Source organism: Lonchura striata, chromosome 7, assembly GCF_050655825.1.
Source record: "Lonchura striata isolate lonStrDom1 chromosome 7, ASM5065582v1, whole genome shotgun sequence".
Taxonomy (NCBI): Eukaryota; Metazoa; Chordata; class Aves; order Passeriformes; family Estrildidae; genus Lonchura; species Lonchura striata.
In genome coordinates, this window is record NC_140709.1 from 15,528,848 (window position 1) to 15,547,711 (window position 18,864).

Genomic DNA, 18,864 nt, shown 5'->3' on the forward strand with positions numbered 1-18,864 from the left:
GCGTGCTCTAGGGTGGGGCATGGCAGAGGATAGGACATGGGCACCACTGTGGCCATCCACCAAGATGGTGGTGGGGAGTGGGATGGCAGTGGGTCCCCCTGCCTGGACTGATGAAAGGGGCTGGCATCACCTTTGACATCACCCCCGCAGGGGTTTTTCAGCTCCCAGTCGAGAAGGAGCCCGCAGGACAGGGCTGACACAATACAGGGGTCCAGGCACAGTGAATGAGGCGCACTGCTGGGTAGGGGGCTCCCTAACAAGAGAGAGCCTTGTCCAGAATGCTCTGGAAAGAGCTTTACACACTGGCTCTGGGTATAGCCCCCATGTGGAGGCCAGATGATTGGGGAGGGTTGTGGTTCTTGCCGGGGGGGCTGCAGTTTCTGCAGGGGTCTCTGTGCCCAGGGGCTGTTGTGCATGGGGGTGGCCTCTGTGTCAAGGTCTGCTGCTGGCTGCTTCTAGCAGAGGATGGGTCCTGGACCCCCTCCACAAAAACTGCAGGAAGGTTCTTCAGAACATTCTGAATTTCCATTCTTATTGGAGAGCATTAGGGTCCCCCCAGGTCTGACACTGTCCTTGCTCTGCCCCTGCAAAAGCTGCACAGGGGAACCATCCTTGCAGACCCTTTCCCCACAACTGGCACCCTCCAAAACATGGAGCCAGGTACTGGGGGCTAAGCTGCAGTGCCTGATGTGATGTGGGCCGGGTAAGCTGTGGCTTCTGCAGCCCCACCAACCTCCCACACTTCCTCCTGCCCAAGGTACAAAAGGAGAAGCAGGCAGGCAGACTGTGGGCACAGGGACATGCCAGAGCACCCACAGCACTCAGCAACTGCCTCGGGGCACCCCACAGCTCCTGGACACAGGTAAGGGGCTTCTCTTCCTGGGGTAAACTGAGGTACAAGTAGGGTGGGCAGATGCAAAGATAGCTCATCGGAGGTCTCTCAAGAGCACTGGAATGGGAATGCAGGCAGCCTGAGACCTATGTCCTGCTGCCTCACTGTGCCATGATGGAGGGCACAGGGCACTCACACGCTTGGGCACATTAGGGCACACCGGTGCACCCACTCCTGTGAGTGCACATGCACCCTGCTGGGACACACCCCCACCCCAACACACATGTGCTGCCCCACAACAGCCAGGTACCAGCCACAGTGACAAGTCACAGACCTGCCACCCCCATGGGCTATTTCCCTCACCCACCCAGTTGTCGCCAAGCTGCCACCCACCCCAAAATCACTCCACTGCACTGTGCCCTGTGGCCCCTCACCTCATGCCCGCAGCTCGCCCAAACCCCACGCCTGCCATGCAGGCAACGTTCTGTGCCAGAGGATTCTGCCTAGGGAGCTGAGCTTAGGGGGGCTGCATATCAGGGGTGGTGTGCCCCCTCGCTCAACCACCCAGAAGCCCCCAAATTGTTCATGATGTGAGCAAGGGAAGCGAGAGCAGAAGCAAAAGCAGCACTTCCCCTGCGCCAAACCCACATCCTGAATCCTGGCAAACAGCGACAGGGATAAGGACAGGGACGGAATAGGGATGTGGTGGGCTCAGCCCCAGGAACTCCCCAAGGAGTGGAAGCAGAGGATATACAGGGACAGGACGCGAGGATAACTAAGAGGGTGCAGCATGGCGCACCTTTGTCCACCCCATCTGCTCTGGCCTATGTAGTGGGAGAACATGGGCAGGGTAAGGGGTGCCTAAACCTACCCTCTCCCACCTTAACAGCAGGCTTGGGGGGCAGACGCTCTCTCTGGGACAGAGAGTTTGGGAGTGCCAGGGGAGTGCCAGCCTAGAACCTCTCATCACTGCCCCTGCCTCTGCAGATCCCTGTGAACAGCCATGGCAGGGGAAGGGGAGCTCAACCGTGTCATCAAGGACCTGCAGAGTAAGTGTGCCAACCACCTCCCTGCCAGCATGTTCCCTGTATGGCACATCTCACCCTGGCCATGCCAGATCCCTTCTTGCACCCAAGTCATGGGCAGTGGGGGGTGTCACTGCCAGGGGTGTTCCAGAGAATCCACGTGCCAACCCTGCCACTGCTGTCTGCTCCCATCCTCACTGCCAGCCCCTGGGAACCAGCAGTGCCCAGGAGGTGGCCATGCTCCTTGCTCCCCCTGCTCCCCTCTTTCATCCCATGTTCCTCTTTCTCTTTGAAGAAAAGGAGGGGGGGAATCTTACCACTCTCCACAGCTATCTGAAATGAGGTTGTATGCAGGAGTGAGTCAGTCTCTTCCCAGTTACAAGGGTTAGGACAAGAGGAAATGGCTTCAAGTCGTGTCAGGAGACATTTAGATTGAATAGTAGGAAAAATTTCTTCATGGAAATGTTTATCAAGCATTGGAAAGGTTACCCAGGGAAGTAGTGGAGTCACCACCCATGGGGGTATTTAAAAGACCTGTAGATGTGGCATTTGGCAACATGGTTTAATGGTAGATTTGGCAGTGTTGGGTTATGACTGGAATTGATCTTGGAGGTCTTTTCCAACTAAGATTCTATGATTCTGTGGTTTCATCTACCATGCGAAATCCCTGAGGCCAGGAGTTGTGAGGCAGTTGAGGGAAGAGGGGTAGGATGGGAGAGGGTACCATGCCAGCCCAGCCCTGCCATCCCACAGAGACTGTGGCCGAGCTGAAATGCAGCTACCAGGAGCAGAACCTGCCGGTGACAGACGGGAGCCGGGAGCTGCACAGCCTCTGTGCCCAGCTAGAGTTCCTTCTCCAGGTACTGCTGCTCCTCCATCTCTGCTGCTCCCTGCCTCGTTTCCCCTTAGGCACACCTGAGAGCAGAAGAGACCCTGTGTTAACCATTCAGGGGATGGAATAACCCACCCAGCACTGTCTGACCCTGGGCATCCCCAGCAACATGGACCAGGTGCTCCCTAGTCCACATGTGTAATTACATGTGATGCAAAAGGGAAACTGAGGTATGGAGCCAATGAAGAGAGGGACACCTGGACCAGCTGTGCTGGGGGAGCTGGTCGGATTCCAGCCCCACAGGGAACAGGCTGGGTGGAATAGGGGATGTTCCCAACAAAGAAAGTCCTAGCTTGTACCTGTCAGTTTGACCTCAAGGAGAAGAGGAGCTTCTTTGGGCAGCGCAAGGACTATTGGGACTTCTTGTGCCAAGGCCTAGCACGGTGCCGGCAGGAGCATGAAGGCATTCACTTCGTCACCTCCCTGGACAAGGTGGGCACGGGCTGGTGGGCTACCCAGGGACTTGTGCACACACATGAGATTTTGCTTGCTTGTGGGTGCACATGCACCTCTGCACAGGCACCCACTCACTTGGGCACCAAGCATTCACCCACTGGTGCTATAAACGGTTTTGTCCCCTCTGGGATCCCCTCTGCACCCCACGCCTACCCTGGGGACCCTTTTTCACTACTTGGGCTGGGAGGTAGGTGTGTGGAGGGGCAGACTGAAGTGACAGGGATGGATACCCCCCTCTCCCTCACAGCTGAAGACCCCTGTGGGCAGAGGCCGAGCCTTTCTGCGGTACTGCCTGGTGCACCGGCAGCTGGCAGAGTCCCTGCAGCTCTGCCTCCTCGACCCTGAGAGCCTCTGGTGAGAGCAGGGGCACAGTGAGGGGATGTTCGTGGTGGTGGGGGACATGCCCACGGTGGGCAGTGCCCTGCAGCACCCAGTCAGCAGAGTTGCTGCAGGCATGTGTACCTGTCCAGGACATAGAGGGATGCATGAGCTTGTTTTGTGGTTGCAGCGAGTGGTACTACGCCCGTAGCCCCTTCCTGAGCCCCAAACGACGAGCAGAGATCCTGGGCAGCCTCTATGAGCTGGACTGTGTCACCTTCCACCTGGCTCTGCACAGGAGTGACCTGGACACCGCCTGGCCCATGTTCTCCGAGTGAGCTTGGGGACACTGGGGGTACCAGGGGCATTGGCAGCACTGGGGGTGTCAAGGGCATCGGAGGCACCTGGGGCTTAGCATTGCAGAGAAGCATGTGTGCATTGCCCCACTGCCCTAGACCCCACACAGCACTCCAGATGTGCCAGCTCTCCGTATATGGCTCCAGGGGGGCACAGTCACTGGCACCAGCATGCACACCATGCCAGTGCCTGCAAACATGCCACATGCATGTGTACACGCATATACACAAAGAGCCATCATCTGCCAAGTATATCCCTGCTGCAACACCGTGACATTGTGACATCTGACACTCAGGGACACATGTATGTGCTTGCACACCCATGCCCCGGGCACAGTTGTTGGGGGCATCATGGATGCAGCTGTTCCAGCACACTCACACCTGTTCTGCTGCTCACATGCTGGTGTGCATGGACTGTCACAAGCATACATGCTTGGGTCGACAGGTGCCACACATTTTGTGGGTGCTCAGGCTGGTGGCACCCATATCACTGATCCCCTGCCCTGCTGCCCCCTAAATTCCTAAAGGCTGCTGTGCCCAGCGAGCCTAAATGGAGGGTGGTGATGCCCTGCTCACCTTGGGGGTGACCTAGTAGCCCTGAGCCCTGTCTCTCCTCTAGGCCACTGGTACGGCCCAGCCCGGTGATCAGGAGCAGCCCAGCAAAGACAGCCCTGCAGACAGACAGGATCGGCACTGTGGCGCACGGATGGTCCGATGGCATTGGCTGTCCCACTGTGGCACTCCATGGGGCACCAGCCCATCTGTGCCCACGCCCTCTGGCTGCCCTGCAAGGAGGGAGTGTGGAAGTGGAAGATATACAGGGAGATGTACGGGATGGGGAGGTGAAGAAGGACATAGAAGAGGAGGATGAAGAGGATGTGGAGAAGGATGACGTTAAGGATACAAAGGAGGTGAAGGTGGAGGATCTGAAGGTGGAGGATCTGGAAGTGAATGTGGAGAAGGACATGGAGGAGGATTTGGAAGAGAAGCATGAAGAGCTGGAGGAGGTTGAGAAGGAGATGAAGGATGTAGATGTAGAGGAACTGGAGGATGCACATGGCACTGGCAAAGCAGCCCAGCCTGATGGTGCTGGAGAGCCTGGCATGTCCACTGGCACAAGGTGCATGCCAGGATCCCTGTCACTGGTGCCCAGGCAGCCGGGTGGGACAGAGGAATCCCTGCAGGCACTGGTGTCCCAGCTGAGGGCCGAGCTGGGCCAGCGAGAGGCGGCAGCGCAGGCACTGGCAGCACGGCTGGCGCGGGCGGACCTGCGGCACCGGCGGCAGGAGGAGGGCAGTGCCCGGCGGGCCCAGCTGTGGGCACGCGAGGCTGAGGCACTGCGGGAAACCAACACCTTCCTGGAGCGGGCACTGGAGGCAGCGGTGACAGCGGGGGACCCGGGGGCACTGGCACGGGCCCAGGAGGAGGCACGGGTCTGGAAAGAGGTGGCAGAGGAGCGGGGCACCCAGCTGGCCAGGGTGCTGGCAGAGGCGGCAGCGCTGACCTCGCGCCTGCAGGAATGCCAGGAAGCACTGGTGGCGGCAGGACGGACGGACATGCTGAAGGATGCTGGTACCTCAAACGAGGTGGCTGCCGTGGAAGAGGTGCTGCGGCAGGCACTGGAGCTCGCCCGTGGTCCCCAGGAGCCCCCACGAGCCCCTCAGGCAGAAGGGGAACACAGCACGGTCACCAGCATGGCCATGGTATGGGCAAGTCCAAGGGGATCCTGTGGAGGGGTGGGGGTTTGGGGTCCAGGATTGAGCCCCCACTCTCCCCCAGCACTTGGCCAGCCTGGCTGCCACGGCACAGGAGGAGACCTGGCAGAGCCGGCAGCAGCTCCAGGCCCAGCGACAGGAGATGGCACGGCTGCAGGAGGAGCTCAGCAGGTTGGTCAAGGACCCTTACTTCCACTACCCATCACCCCAGAGTGGGATTTCCTATCTCCACCTGCCACATGGTGTCCCCTGGGGCGCCCAATGATGTCCTGCTTAGGCACAGCCGAACAGCAGCTGGGGATTGGCAGTGGGACGGAGGGAAGGATTTGAGGGGAGGGGTCAATTTGGGACTGAAGGGGTGGAAGGGTAGGTGGGCAGAGAGTTGGAGTGGTTTGGCGTCAGTAGATAGAAGGAGGGAAGGAGGAATCAATTTAGCATGAATGGATGGAGATGGGACAGCGGATGGAGAGACACAGGGATGAATTTGGGGTGAGTAGATGGGTGGGTCGGCAGAACGCCAGGGGTGTGGATGTAGAGAAGCATGGGAGAACAGTGGGAAAACGGATGGGTGGCAGATGGCAAAGTGGCTGTGAGGGTTGGGAGAGAGCTTGAGGATGTATTGGCAACAGCAGAGAAAAGAAGGAAGGGAGGAAAGGAGGGATGGAGCGAGGGAGAGAGGGAGGGAGGGAGGAACCAGCGGCGGGAGGTTTATCCGCATGCATGGAGGGATGGAGAGACGACCAGCTGAGAGACAGGGGAACCATGTCGGCACTGCCCCGCGCCAGGGCCCGGCAGGACGGCGAGCGCTGGGCATCGGCGCTGCAGCGGGCGCAGCGGGAAGCCCTGGAGCGGGAGGCCACGCGCGGCGCCGAGCAGGCACGGCAGCAGGAGCTCATCCGCGACATGAAGGAGCGGCTGCTGGAGCTGCTGCGGTGAGAGCCCCGGGGACTCCGCGCAAGGGCAAGGAGACCCAAACCCCTTTGCCCAGAGGAGGGCACCAGAGCCCAGGCAAAGCCAGTGCTGACGTCTCCCCTCCCGCAGGGAGAAGGATGCCCTGTGGCAGAAGACAGAGGGCATTGACACCCCGATGCCCAGTCCCGTGCCCCGCGACCCAGGTCTGTGTGCCCGCTGCCACAAGGATTTCCGCCTCCTCTCCCGGCGGTACAACTGCAGGTGGGCTATGAGGGGAATGAGGGGTGGCACTGCCACTGTGTGGGGATGGCTCAGCTCTCACCTCCTGCTCTCTCAGCAGGCTGTGCCAGGGCAAGGTGTGCCACACGTGCTCCGTGGACATGGGCAAGCACGGCCGCTGCTGCCTGATTTGCTACCAGCAAAGGCACCCACAGGCTACATGAGCAGGGACAGCAGCTCTGGCACCATGCGTGGGACACCTCCTGCCGTGGCTGCCTCCTCTTGGACTTACTGGGCACCCAGGTGTCCAGGGCCTGCATGCAGGTCCTGCTGCCCAACATTTTGGGTTTGACATGTGTCTTTCTTGCGGCTGGTCCTCAAAGAGGAAAACTACTAATTTCTGCTACCCGTGTCTTCTGTGTCATCTATCAGTCACTGCCAAATTGACACTGTGGTTGGGTGCAGGGTGGGGAATGCTGGCATGGGGGTGTTCAAGTCCTCCTGGGGAGAAACCATCCCCAAAAAGGGTGTCCCAGCTGCAGCCAGGTTGAGCCATTGCCTGCACTATCCCACAGTGGGGAGAGGAGACAGCTCTTGGCCAACAGCTCTGCCTTCCTACCACACTGCAAGGATCCACTTGGGCAAGAGGTTTCTCAGATGCAAAGGTGATGGGCTGTGTTCACACAGCACCCCCATGACTCTACTCTGCCTTAAGTCCTCAGGGTTCCCACCTGGGTGCTGGGGACCCCCATACCCTCCCATGAGCCAGCACATGGGTGACATCTGCTGATGTCTCCATGGTTATGAGCCTCTAGGAACTTGGATCAAGGTCAATGGAGGAGCAATATGGGACTCCAGTGGAAAGATGTGTAGGTGTGCTGGGGCAGGCATCCTGAGGCCTGGCACACAGAGTGGCAGGAGAGTACTCAGCAGGGTCACAGTCCCTTCTTCAGCTCCTCAACCCCAGTCAAGTGTCAGCCCCAATTGCCCAAGCCAGAGCGGAAACATCCCGGTTGTGTAAGGGACAGGTTCCCAGCCCTTTGCACAACAATGTTCTGACACCATGGCTGGGAGGAGTGGGGATGCCGGTACCCTTCAGGCAGGGGTCACAGGGCTGGTTTAGTGTGAGGGGCTCCTCAGAGATCTTTCAGTGATTTGCTCTGCTGGGGTTGAGACTGGGGTTGGGAAGGGAATGACTTTGTCCTCAGGTGGGATAGACTCCACATAGAGACCATGGAAATGCCAGGACCTGTCTGGGGAACTGTAGGAAGCAAAACTTGGCCTTGGGTCCCCTGTGGGGATGCACAGAATGTCACACCCTGTCCTGGAAGAAGAGTTACCCACACTCTGACAGGCTCAGCAGGCAGCACTGTTTTGGCACTGTCCCCAGAGAGGTGCCCTGGCCCTGTCCTGCTGTGTCCCGTCCGTGGCAAAGAGGAGCCAGACATGGGTGACCAACCGACCAACTCCTTTATTGCTCGATGGACATTGGGTAAATACACCATCTTCACAGCAGGCTCACAGAATCCACAGGGTCACAGGCTTTGTCCCAAAGAGGGGGGAGGGTGGACACTTGACATCACTCCCCTGGCAATGGGGTCCTACCACCGTGCTACCCAAGCCCCCTTCCAATTGGGGTCCAACATCCAGTGGTGGCCCTGCCCATCCCTATGGCATGACCACCCACATGCCAGGGGACTGGATGATGATGCTGAGGTGTGTGGGGTGCTGGGACCTGCTGGTACCCACAAAGGCTGGGTCCCAGAAGGGCTCAGAGGGTGGTGGATGTATTGCCAGAGGTGGAGGCATAGGAGGCACGGCCATAGCGGGCAACAGCATCCTTGCTGATCAGCCCACGCTGCGCCAGGATCTTGAGGAAGCTGTTGCGAAACTTTTGACCGATGAAGGCGTAGATGATAGGGTTGATGCAGCTGTGGGCAAAGCCCAGGACCTGCGTGACAGAGAGGGTTGTGTCGATGCGGTTCCTCCTCTCACAGGTCTCGGCAATGGCCCGCGTCCTCATGAGGGTGTCGCTCACTAGGGTGATGTTGTAGGGCAGCCAGCAGATGAGGAAGACCAGCACCACAGCAAAGATGACCTTCATGGCCCGCTGCTTCTGAGCATTTTTGGTCTGCAGGAGGGTATGGATGGTGACACCATAACAGAAGAGCATCACCAGGAGGGGCAAGGCAAAGCCGAATGTCTGCGGCAGGATCCGCAGCACTACCCGCCACTTGGCCGTGTCCTCGCCACTGATGCGCTCATAGCACACGGTGCCATTGTTGGGAGAGCGGAAAGCCTCACGGAAGAGCAGCACGGGCAGGGAGAGCAGTATGGAGAAGACCCAGATGCCCAAGCAGACAAACTTCACCCAGTGCCTCTTCTCAGTGGCAGCCCGTGTGGCATAGACAATGGCCAGGTAGCGGTCCACACTAATGCAGGCCAGCAGAAGGATGCCGCTGTAGAAGTTGGCTTCCTGCAGCACAGAGATGGCTTTGCACATCACAGTGCCAAAGACCCACTCGTGGGCTCGGTAGGCTGCCCAAAGCGGCAGGGTCAAAGCAAAGAGCAGGTCTGCCACGGCCAGGTTGAGCAGGTAGACGTCGGTGACGGAGCGGCTGGTGTGGGTGGAGGTCACCACCAGCACCACCAGCCCATTCCCCACCACACTGAGGATGAAGACGAGGCAGTAGATCACCACCACCAGGTACTTGTTGAGGGCAGAGTTTTCAGGCCGGCACGGAGAGGATGAGATAGCAGTGTCAGGCATGGCTGTGCTGTAGTCATAGGTGTAGTTGTAAAAGAAGAAGAGGTTGGAGAAATCTCCACTGTAGGACAAGGGCTCCATTTTGCCTGTGGAGCACAAAATGGCATGAGCATGGGGTGGTAGTGCTGTGGACCAGGGGTGACAGTATCTCTGGATCCTCTGGCATTTCTGTTGGCCCCCAGGTACTCTCCCAGCCAGTGGGCAGCTGTCCTTCATCACTGTGATGGAGGACACAGCATTCCACACTGTGCCAGGTAATGGTCAGTATGCAGGTAGACACTGTTCCTCATATACCCCCTTGTAAAACACCCCCTGCATGCCTCATTCTCCTGCATTTCACCCCAGTCCTGTCCATTTCCTGACTCTTGTGGAAGAAAAGGTTCCCCCATAGACTGATCACCTCTTCAGAGTTTGGGGGCTTCTCCATCAATGTAGCATCACATCCCTCCAGGAGACATCTGGCTCCTCCAGAAACCCTGGGCTATCCTGCTTCCTTCAAAAGCCTCTAAGCTCTTTGGGCATGTCAGAGCCCCTCACACACCTCCAAAGTTCTTCAAGTATCCCTGTATCCCTCCAGCCTCTCCACCCCCTCAAGCATTGCTGCTGTGATGCCTGGAACGGAGCTGCCCCTCCTGCCATGTCAGCCAGCAGCAAGGCTGTGGTCATGGTGGCTGGGGCAGGCAGCACTCAAGAAGGTCTGAAGGTGTTTTTGTGTCCTTCTTTCACCTCCTGGTCTTGCTCCTGCGGGAGTGGTTTCACACCCCAGGCGGAAAGACATGTCACACTTTGCAGGCAGCTTTGGAAATGTTACATCTCTGGTTTTCCTGTTGCTCAGCTGGGCACTGCTGTGTACCCCCGTGCTTGGCCAAAATGGGGAAATCACAGGTGGCAGTTGCTTTTCCTGTCTCCTCACACATAGGAGACGGTGAGCTTGCTCTGGTCCTGCCTCCCCAAAGACCACAGGCTTTTAGTCTTCTCCCAGAATGGATCTGGACTCTTGTTCCACTCCAGTTTCACCCCTTGGTCCCATTTCTGAGCCCGCAACCCCTCCAGGGCTTGGAGATGCCAGGACTGCTTGGGGTGCTGCTACCCACCTCCAAACTGGCCCTGTTTGAACACAAACCATTCCTAGAACCAACTTTTCCCTTTGCCTGATTTGAATCCCCTGCCGCAGCTGGGCTGGTGCCACTCTCTCCCTGGCTCTGCTGTATCCTCTCTTGCAGTGATCCAGGGATGGAAATCCTGGGATGGTGACCCCAGGGTGGTGATGCTGGGATATGGAAACATCAGCATCCCGGAGAAATGCAACCAGGCATGCTGCCAGTGCTGATGGGGGAATGTCCTCCCAAGTGGAGCTCCCCAGGCATGGGGCAGAGCCTGATGCAAGTGCTTCCCCTCCATCTATTTCTGGCTGCTGCTTTCTGCTTCCCCACTCCAAAATTCTGGTGGTTCCTCTGGAAATGGGTATTCCCCAGGTATAACACACACAGATAGATCCCCACAGCTGGCCCAGATGAGGGGAACAAGCAGCACTCCATTTCCCCTCCTGACCCTGGCAGGGCTGGGGCACAATGTGGGGGGCCTGGGGCTCCCAGTGGGGACATGCCATGGGGAAGGATCCTCCTAGCTCATCGCTGTGCAAGGAAATGGGAGCAGGTATTTTTCCCAATGGCACCCAAGGCTGATGTCCCTGGGGACTATGGAGGGATTGCACCCCAGATGATCCCACAGCACAGCCTTGGTTGCTCTCACCCACCATCTCCCTCTACCAAGCAGCCTCTTGGGCAGCTGGACCAACCCACCCCAGCTCCCAGGCTGCTCCACATGTGAAGGGGCTCAGATGAGTGATGTGGGGCTGTCAAAGCCCAAGGAAAGCCACAATCTCCAGTGGTGCACCCCATGGACTCACTGCTTGCTGCTGTTGCCGTCCCCTCAAATGTGGAGTCTTCTCTTGATCCCAAGCTGTTTCTCACTGGGAAGCACGCAAGTATGGGTTTAAATCCAGATGTCACCCCAAAAGGGCTCAAAGTGTGGTGGGATGCAGGGCAGCACCAGACCCAGGGGTCTCACCAGCCAGAGGATCCTCACCTGTGCCTGCTGCTGTGCCGCCTCCCAGTACCCCTTTCCTCCGCCACCCACTTTATACTGCCCGGGGAGGAAATGTTGCAAAATCTTCTCCCAGAATGAAGAGGAAGTGGCAGCCAAAGGGACCCTTCTGTGGTCCTCACAGATGCCTTTCCCAGTCCAAGGGAAGCCCGCAGACCCCTGTCAGCCTCCTGTCCCAAGATGTCCCAGGCCACGCTGCACTGGGGGTGCACCCAGGGGGTCATTGTCATTCCTGTGATGATGCACCCCGGGGGTCACCAGCTGGGGGTCTCCAATTTGTCCCCAGGTCTCCAGTGGATGAGGGGATCCCCTTCAAGGCACCCCTGTGTGCTGCGGTCCCCCCAGGAGAGCAGAGCTCTCTGAGGCCATGGTCAGTGGGTGATGGCAATGCAGGGCTCTGTGCCTCAGTTTCCCCATTGATAGAGCGGTGGGTGGTGTCAGCATTTAGGGGATGCACACGGGGACTGCAAGACTGGCTTGCCCTCCATTGGGGGTTGCTGTGGGGGACCCCCCCAGAGTAGAGTCCTATGTCTCTCCTGCCCTGGCTGTGCCTTGCCAAGCTAAGCCAAGTCAAGCCATGCCATCAATGCCATCAGACAGAGCCGTGCCCCTGTGCCAGACTGTGCCAGCCCTGCAGACTTAGCGAACGCTGTGGCTCCAAGTATCCCTTCTGCTCTTAGGGGAGAACTACACACAAGAGCATTCCCCATGCACCCCCATTACTCTGGGGCACTCACAAACCCTTCAAGCACTGCCATCCTCACAGCTTTCCATGCTTGTCAGCCATAGGGCTACCTCACGTTTTTGGGGCACCTGGTAAGTGCCATCATCATATCCCTTCATCATATCCCTTGGGCATCACCACAGACTCAAGGACACTCCTATTCTCTGTGGGAACACCTCCTCAGTTTTGGGCAACCCCAAGATCCAGGGCACCATTTACAGCCCCCCTAGGATACTCCCACTCCCTGTGCCACCTCACATTTTTGGGGCCCTGTAGCTCTGAAATTATATATTTTACAAGATACCATTTTCCCCTGTAAGACCCCCATACACTGGGGCACACCTACTACTTCCTCGAGCGTCCCTATGATCCTAAGGGCATTCCACTGTTCCGGGGACCTCCAGCACTGTGAGTATTCAATTAACGGGGTGTGGAGGGGGGGACCCTCACATTGCGGGGGGCTTCCAAAGCGCAGGCTCAGCCCCACGGCCCGGCCTCACACGGCTGGCGGCGGTGCCGGTGCCCGGGCCCGAGCAGCCTCCCCATCGCCTCGCCCCGCCCTCAGGGGCCGCCCCCATTGCCCGCCCGCCGCGCGTGACGTCATCGCGGGTGGGCGCGGCGAGGGCGGGGCGGCGGCGCCGGGCCGGAAGTGACGCGCGGGCGCGAGAGCGGAAGCGGCGGCGCAGGCTCGGGCGGGTCCCCGGTGCGCGCAGCGGGCTCGGCTCCCTCAGAGCCGCTCCCGGCACCGACATGATCCTGCTCGAGGTCAACAACCGCATCATCGAGGAGACCCTCACGCTCAAGTTCGAGGGCGCGGCCGCCGGGTAGGAGCAGGGGAGCCGGGGCGGGGCGGGGACGGGTCCGCGGAGAGAGGGAGGGGCGAGGGGGCGGTGGCTGGCGGGGCCCGGGCCGTGCCGGGCGCCCGGGCACGGAGCAGAGCCCGGCGGGTGGTGCCGGGGCAGGATGGGGCTGAGCGGGGCGGAAGGTGACAAGGCAGGATGCGGGGCTGGGGAGCGGCACTGAGCCCGCGGGCAGTGTGCTACCGGGGGGCGGCCCGGGAACGAGGAGGGCAGAGCGGGCACGGGGTGGGAGCCTGCGGGATGCAGAGGCTGGGAGGGGGGTGGTCAGTGTGCGGGAGCTGAGCTGCGGGACGGATAGAGCTTGGGCAGAGGGAAAGCTGGGGAATGAGGGAGCAGACTGGGACAGGGCAGTGTCGGAGGGGAGAGTGGGGCTGGATGGGGTCGCTAGTGCCAGAGCAGTGGGGAGCCCCGGGGGAGGAGGACGGGTCTGGGAAGGGTGCCGGAGATTGCCGTGCTGAGGTGGACTGGAGGACAGGGGTGGAGAAGGAGGAAGTTGGAAAGGGAGGAAGGTGGGTTTGCAGGGTAAAGTGGGCTTCATCAGCGTGCTGCCAGCGCTGGTACAGAATGTGTAGGGGGAGGCGACGAACAGGAAGCCTGTGTATGGAGTCATGGCCTCAGCCTTTTGCTTTGGGGTGAAGAGCAAATTTCAGTTTGCTCCCTCTTAGCTTTTTCGAGCAGAAGGGATAGAGGCGCACAGGTCAGCCATGGCTGCTGGTGCCAGCCTGGTGGGTGTCCTGGCCTTGGGGAGCAGCCTGGGGGTCTCGTTCACACCCACATCTCCAGCTGGAACATCTCAGTCCATGGGGAGCCCGTGTTTTTTTTTACTGTGAGTGTTGCACCAGGGCTGTAAAGATGCTTGTGAGGACACAGCTTAGCTTGGAAGGAAGTCCCTTAAGAATGAATGTCCTTATCTGCAACCGAGTGGCCTGTGGGCTGGATGCACTTGCTGCCTGCTGCCTGAGACACCTTTGTACACAGACAAAACCTTGAGAGGCAGAGCACAGTGGTGTTATCTCTGGGGTGGAGCCTGCCCTGGCACCTCACAAGGCAGGGCTCAGGCTGCTCCAGGAAAGGACCCTCCCGGGCAGGTGCCTTTTTCTGTGTTACTTTTTCTCCAGCAATTTTTGAAGCTCTCATCCTTTTATGTGCAGAACGTTGTCAGAGGCCACTTACTTTGCTTTCCTTCCACTCTCAGTTGACTTGCTGATCAGATTTGTGTTTTGTTTTGGTGGGGCTTTTTTTTTCCATAAAATAATTATGCAGGCTGCTCTGCCTTGGAGGACTGCTGAGCTTCTCCCAGATTTTGATTTATCTTGAGCCCTGATCATTTAATGCAACAAGTTTCCCCAGAGTACAGGCACAGCGCTGGGCAGAGAGAGCTCCCAGATGACCTCTGTGGTATTGCAGCCACATCCATTAGAAAATATGGCATGCACAGAGGTTCACAGTGAGTGTCAGAACCGCGTGTCAATCACTAGTCTGTGCCAAGCCACTCTTCCTGATGCAGAGAGAAGAACGTGTGTGTGTCCCTGTGTTGATCTGACGTGGAGGGGCAGCTTGCAGGTCTAGATGCACCCCAAAACTCTGACTCTCTGAGCAGAGCTGCACTTGCTTGCCCTGCAGCAGCCTGCAGGCCCCTGACATTTCCATTTTGCTGCATGGCAAAGCCACCTCACTGGTGTGTGGGCACGTGTGCCTGACATACTGACTGTTCCCGAATCAATTAGTAGGGTGGCTGATGGTGTTCTCCTTCTGCCTTTTAGTCATCTATGGCATATTCTGTTCTTTAGATGGCGTTTCTAGATAAGTTTTGTGCCTTAAGTGTGTTGCTGATGGTGAGGAAGACATTTACTTCTGAATTTTCTTCATGCTTGTTCTGGGCTCCCCCATCCAGGCACGTGCAGGAACGTTTCTCCTGCTTTCAGGTCTTCTAAGGAATAGATGTTACAAAACATTTATTCAAGTGATATTTCTTTTTCCTATGGCCACAGCTCTGGGGTTATTCCTGTGGTGCTCAGCCTGGAGGTAGGAAGGGATTGCCTGTATTTTGCTATTTTGATGATGATTTTCCAAGGTGTATCTTGGGGCTGAACACAGGACAGTCAGGGCAAGGTCAAACCTTGAAGAATTTGGTGACTGGGAGGAGTGAATCTGGACACTGGGGCAGAGCTGGGTTTACATTATTTGCTCTAAACCAGAAGTGCAGCAGATGCAATGCAGGATTTGTCAATAGTGGTTGTCTCAGAGCCAGGTGTGCCTTGTAGCTTCAGCACCAGCCTGAAAATGGGGCAGGGCAGGGTTCTTTTCCAGATCCTTTGCCAGATACTTGTCCTGTGACATGGGCTGTGTCGCTCCCTTCTACTGCAGTGCAGCCATAGTTTGACAGGTTCCTGCAGAGCTTTCCTGGGCTATCAGGTGGGAGACACTCCACATTTCACCTTGTCATACAGAACAAGGTCACATTTAGAAGATGGAATTCATTAACTGCTATTATTGTCATATATGTCAAGATCTGTTCTGCATAGAGGTCCATCAACTGTCCCTGGATTTCCCAGTGTGAAAGGTACCTCAGCAGGACTGCAGACAGAGATCAGCACTTGAGACAGGGCCTAACCCACCTCTAAGAGTACTCCCTGAACAAGGTCCTTGGGGCTTGGCAGCATCCACCTGTAAATAGGGTAATTTCAAATTTAATTTGGTTTTGTGGACAGTCCCCATGTGTTGCTATTGGACACGAAATGAGTACACAAAAGTTTGTTAAGTTTAAAAGAGAAAAAGAGTTAATTTTATTTCTGACTTCGCAATATATAGAATTCCAAAAGTGACAGTGGGATTGGAGGATGAAATTGTCACCCTTCCAACCACACTGGTCAAACTAACAGTCTATCAATTCTCTCTTCCCACAAAGAAATATGTAAACTATTCTGTTTATACATGAAATTGTGTGGGAACTCTGACTCTCAAATATGTAAAGATTATCAGAAGGCTAAATAAGTTTTATGAGAACTTTAAAACTTTCAAAAGAGCTAAAAAATCAGGGCAAGACCCATGGAAATCTCACCTCCTTGGACAGCCACTGTTGAAACATGATGTTTAGATCAAGGTGGTAACAGATGATGGACTTCAATGCATCTGATTTTTTTTTTCCTTACTTAGTCCTAGTAATTTATGTGTTTAAATATATTCTCTTAAACCAACCACATTTTAAAATAAAAGCCTAAAGTTACCAGAATCTGTTGAAATAACTTGAGTTAGGAATGTGCTGCTGCAATGTGAAATATCTGGTCAGTACCTGGAAATAAGTTTATTGAAATGAGGTTGGCTTATGAGCTTTTTTACATGTCAAGAGAAAGCTTCCATAAGGTTTTGACTAGTTCATTTGTACATGAGATGTTGCCTGGAAGCTGGTGTCACACGTGGGTTTTCCCATTTATGATAGAATTGTGTGTGAGGAGATAAACTCTACCAGTTGGAAAATCCTGTTTCTCATCATTGCTTTCCTTTGCTAATCACACAGGCATTAAAAAAAAACCCACAAACACTTCAAGTGTAAAACATTTTAATGATTGTCTTCTGCGTCTGATGAATAATCATTCTGTTTGACACTAACAGATTTGACATCCAGTTTTGTCCTGCTTTAATTTAACTGACCCTAGGGAAAGTGTGGCACAGGGCTTTGGTCTTAGGGTTTGGTTTTCCAGTCACATATAGCTTACTCAAAATCTTTAGTAAATTAATAATCTGTCTCAAACTGTTACTTATTATTTACCCACTGTGCAAAAGAACACAAATTTGCATAGCTCGAGTACAGCGTGCCTTTTCCTAGGCTGGGGGCGGAGGGAAGAGAATCTCAAATGAAATTGGTTTCTTTACAGCCATTAGTAGGTACAGCTCTGCAGGGCTCCCTGACCATTAGCTGCATAGGAAATTCACTGAAGCTTGGATTGCCCTGGTGCAGAGTGGTTCCTGTGAGCCGGCAGGAGCTGGGCTGAAGCCGCGTCCGCGGGCTTGATGGTATTTCCCACCTGCGGTCACTTGATGCTTGTGTGCTGCTGAGCCTTTCAGACACAGAGGCTGAACCCTGGCTGAAGCTAGGCAGGGAGGACTTTGTGTTCATGGTGTGACTTGAAGTGAGTTCATCATGGGGAGACAGGAGTGTGTGGAGGCTGTTGATGTGCTGGGAGGGTAGAGGAGCTTTGAATCCTGCCAGGCACTACTGAGGAACTCTCTTCAGGAGTGGTTGTGGTTATATGTGGCTTCAGGGATGCTCAGAGACCCCACCAAAACCAGATCATTCCTCTGCCACCCCCTTGTTCTTGCTGACACAGACATTTTTGTGGCTTCAAGGGAAACAGGATTGGGGAAGTGACCTAGGTTAAAATTAAACAGGCAAAACTGGGTATTTTTAGCTTAGATGAGTTTCCTCATCCCGTTTGTTGTGCCATGGTGCAGCCATGGAGCAGGGATCAGATCTCCCTCCTTTAGCAGCAGTGGCAGGTGCTGGCTTAGTGTCCTCATGAGCGCAGCTTGGAGCTGCACACCTCTCCAGGCACAACCTCACCTACCTCACCTCTGCCCGACTGCAGAGTGCTGGGGAGATGCTGCTGAAAGAGCAGGTTTGGGTTTTGCTGGCATGGGCAGTGCTCATGGTACACCTGGCTGTCCACATTGACTTGAGAGTGCTGTAGGTGTTGGAGCATAGCTCCTGGGTTGTCACAGCACATCCTGCTTCAGACACCAGGGAAAGTGGCTTAGCATTAACAGTGGATTGTGAGCCTCTCCCTGGAAGTAGATATTGCTCCGCTTCTATGCAACAGCACAGAGAGCGGGAGGGAAGAAAAACCAGATCTGAAAGGTGCTAGGCTTTCACAGGTGGTCCTGTCATCACTCCAGCCTCAGTTTTCAGCTTGGGTTCTTAGGAGGAGCCTGCTGTTTTATCTTCAGAGAGTGGTTCTCCCTGCAGCCAACAATGCTTTACAGCAGAGAAGAGTAGGTGTCCATCACTGTACTAAAGAAACATAATAAAAGTGTGTGCAAAATTAGGTTCTTACCCAGAGACTTGGCACAACTCTGGATGTCTCTTGGGGGAACCACAGGCTAGCTGCCTTAGCTGAGGATGCACCAAAGGTCTGGCTGGAAGGGGATCTGCCAGTGCCAGCATGCTGCAGGACCATCTGTGCTGTGTCCACTGTGACTCCCACTGCTTTCCTACCTGCCCGCTCCTCCAGGCTATTGGGCACACAGCAAGGGAAAAGCTTGGGCATGGAGGGGTCACCTAACCAGGAGAGGAGAACTGGCACATGTAGGGTACACAGCTGTACACAGCTCGGCACCACCTGACAGAGCACTCCTGCTCATGTTCATGGTGGGTGTGCTGCCAGAACTATGGGAGCTCTTTGATTGCATATGCTCCTGCAGCTTATGCAGAGGGGCTTTTGTTAGCTGAGTGGGGCCCAGAAGTGGAGGAACCATTCAGAGAATTTTAGACATTGCTCATAATTTTTTTTTATTGAGGTGACCTTCCTGTAGAGAGATCCTGCAGTCTGTCACTGAATCTTGCTCACTTTATCCAAATCATGTGTTGACTCTGGTGATCTGAAAGCTCTGCTCAGAGCTTAGAGCTTTGAAATACCCCTTTTTTACCCATCTCCTATGAGGCAAGACATTAGAGTATCTGCATAC

The 18,864-nt window shown here is 55.9% G+C and overlaps 3 protein-coding genes across 10 annotated transcripts in view; 2 read left to right on the forward strand and 1 right to left on the reverse strand.

The window, feature by feature from the left end:
* RUFY4 (RUN and FYVE domain containing 4) lies at positions 1-13,146 on the forward strand. 5 transcript variants are annotated; one of them, XM_085584274.1, is made up of 11 exons: positions 1-862; positions 1,820-1,881; positions 2,611-2,717; positions 3,056-3,181; positions 3,453-3,559; positions 3,714-3,857; positions 4,499-5,582; positions 5,659-5,765; positions 6,380-6,526; positions 6,636-6,767; positions 6,847-13,146. In XM_085584274.1, exons 2-11 carry the CDS (start codon positions 1,836-1,838, stop codon positions 6,947-6,949), a joined length of 2,103 nt encoding a protein of 700 aa, XP_085440400.1. In that variant the 5' UTR covers positions 1-862; positions 1,820-1,835; the 3' UTR covers positions 6,950-13,146. The 5 variants fall into 5 exon arrangements, with proteins under 5 accessions (XP_085440400.1, XP_085440398.1, XP_085440399.1 ...); XM_085584272.1 differs by having other exon boundaries at positions 6,636-13,146; XM_085584273.1 differs by having other exon boundaries at positions 4,499-5,765; positions 6,380-6,767; positions 6,847-7,131.
* LOC110468379 (C-X-C chemokine receptor type 2) lies at positions 8,177-11,925 on the reverse strand. Of its 3 annotated transcripts, XM_085584290.1 has the most exons (3): positions 11,581-11,921; positions 11,402-11,464; positions 8,177-9,578 (listed from the first exon to the last, which is right to left on the reverse strand). In XM_085584290.1, exon 3 carries the CDS (start codon positions 9,571-9,573, stop codon positions 8,497-8,499), a length of 1,077 nt encoding a protein of 358 aa, XP_085440416.1. In that variant the 5' UTR covers positions 9,574-9,578; positions 11,402-11,464; positions 11,581-11,921; the 3' UTR covers positions 8,177-8,496. The 3 variants fall into 3 exon arrangements, with proteins under 3 accessions (XP_085440416.1, XP_085440417.1, XP_031361182.1); XM_085584291.1 differs by lacking the exon at positions 11,402-11,464 and having other exon boundaries at positions 11,581-11,925; XM_031505322.3 differs by having other exon boundaries at positions 11,295-11,925.
* The window catches only part of ARPC2 (actin related protein 2/3 complex subunit 2), a 20,116-nt gene continuing 14,238 nt past the window's right edge, over positions 12,987-18,864 (forward strand). For both annotated transcript variants that reach the window (XM_021526208.4, XM_085584306.1), the window contains exon 1: positions 12,987-13,146. In XM_021526208.4, coding sequence (XP_021381883.1) covers positions 13,073-13,146 — 74 coding nt within the window. In that variant the 5' untranslated portion in view covers positions 12,987-13,072. The remainder of the gene's footprint in view (positions 13,147-18,864) is intronic.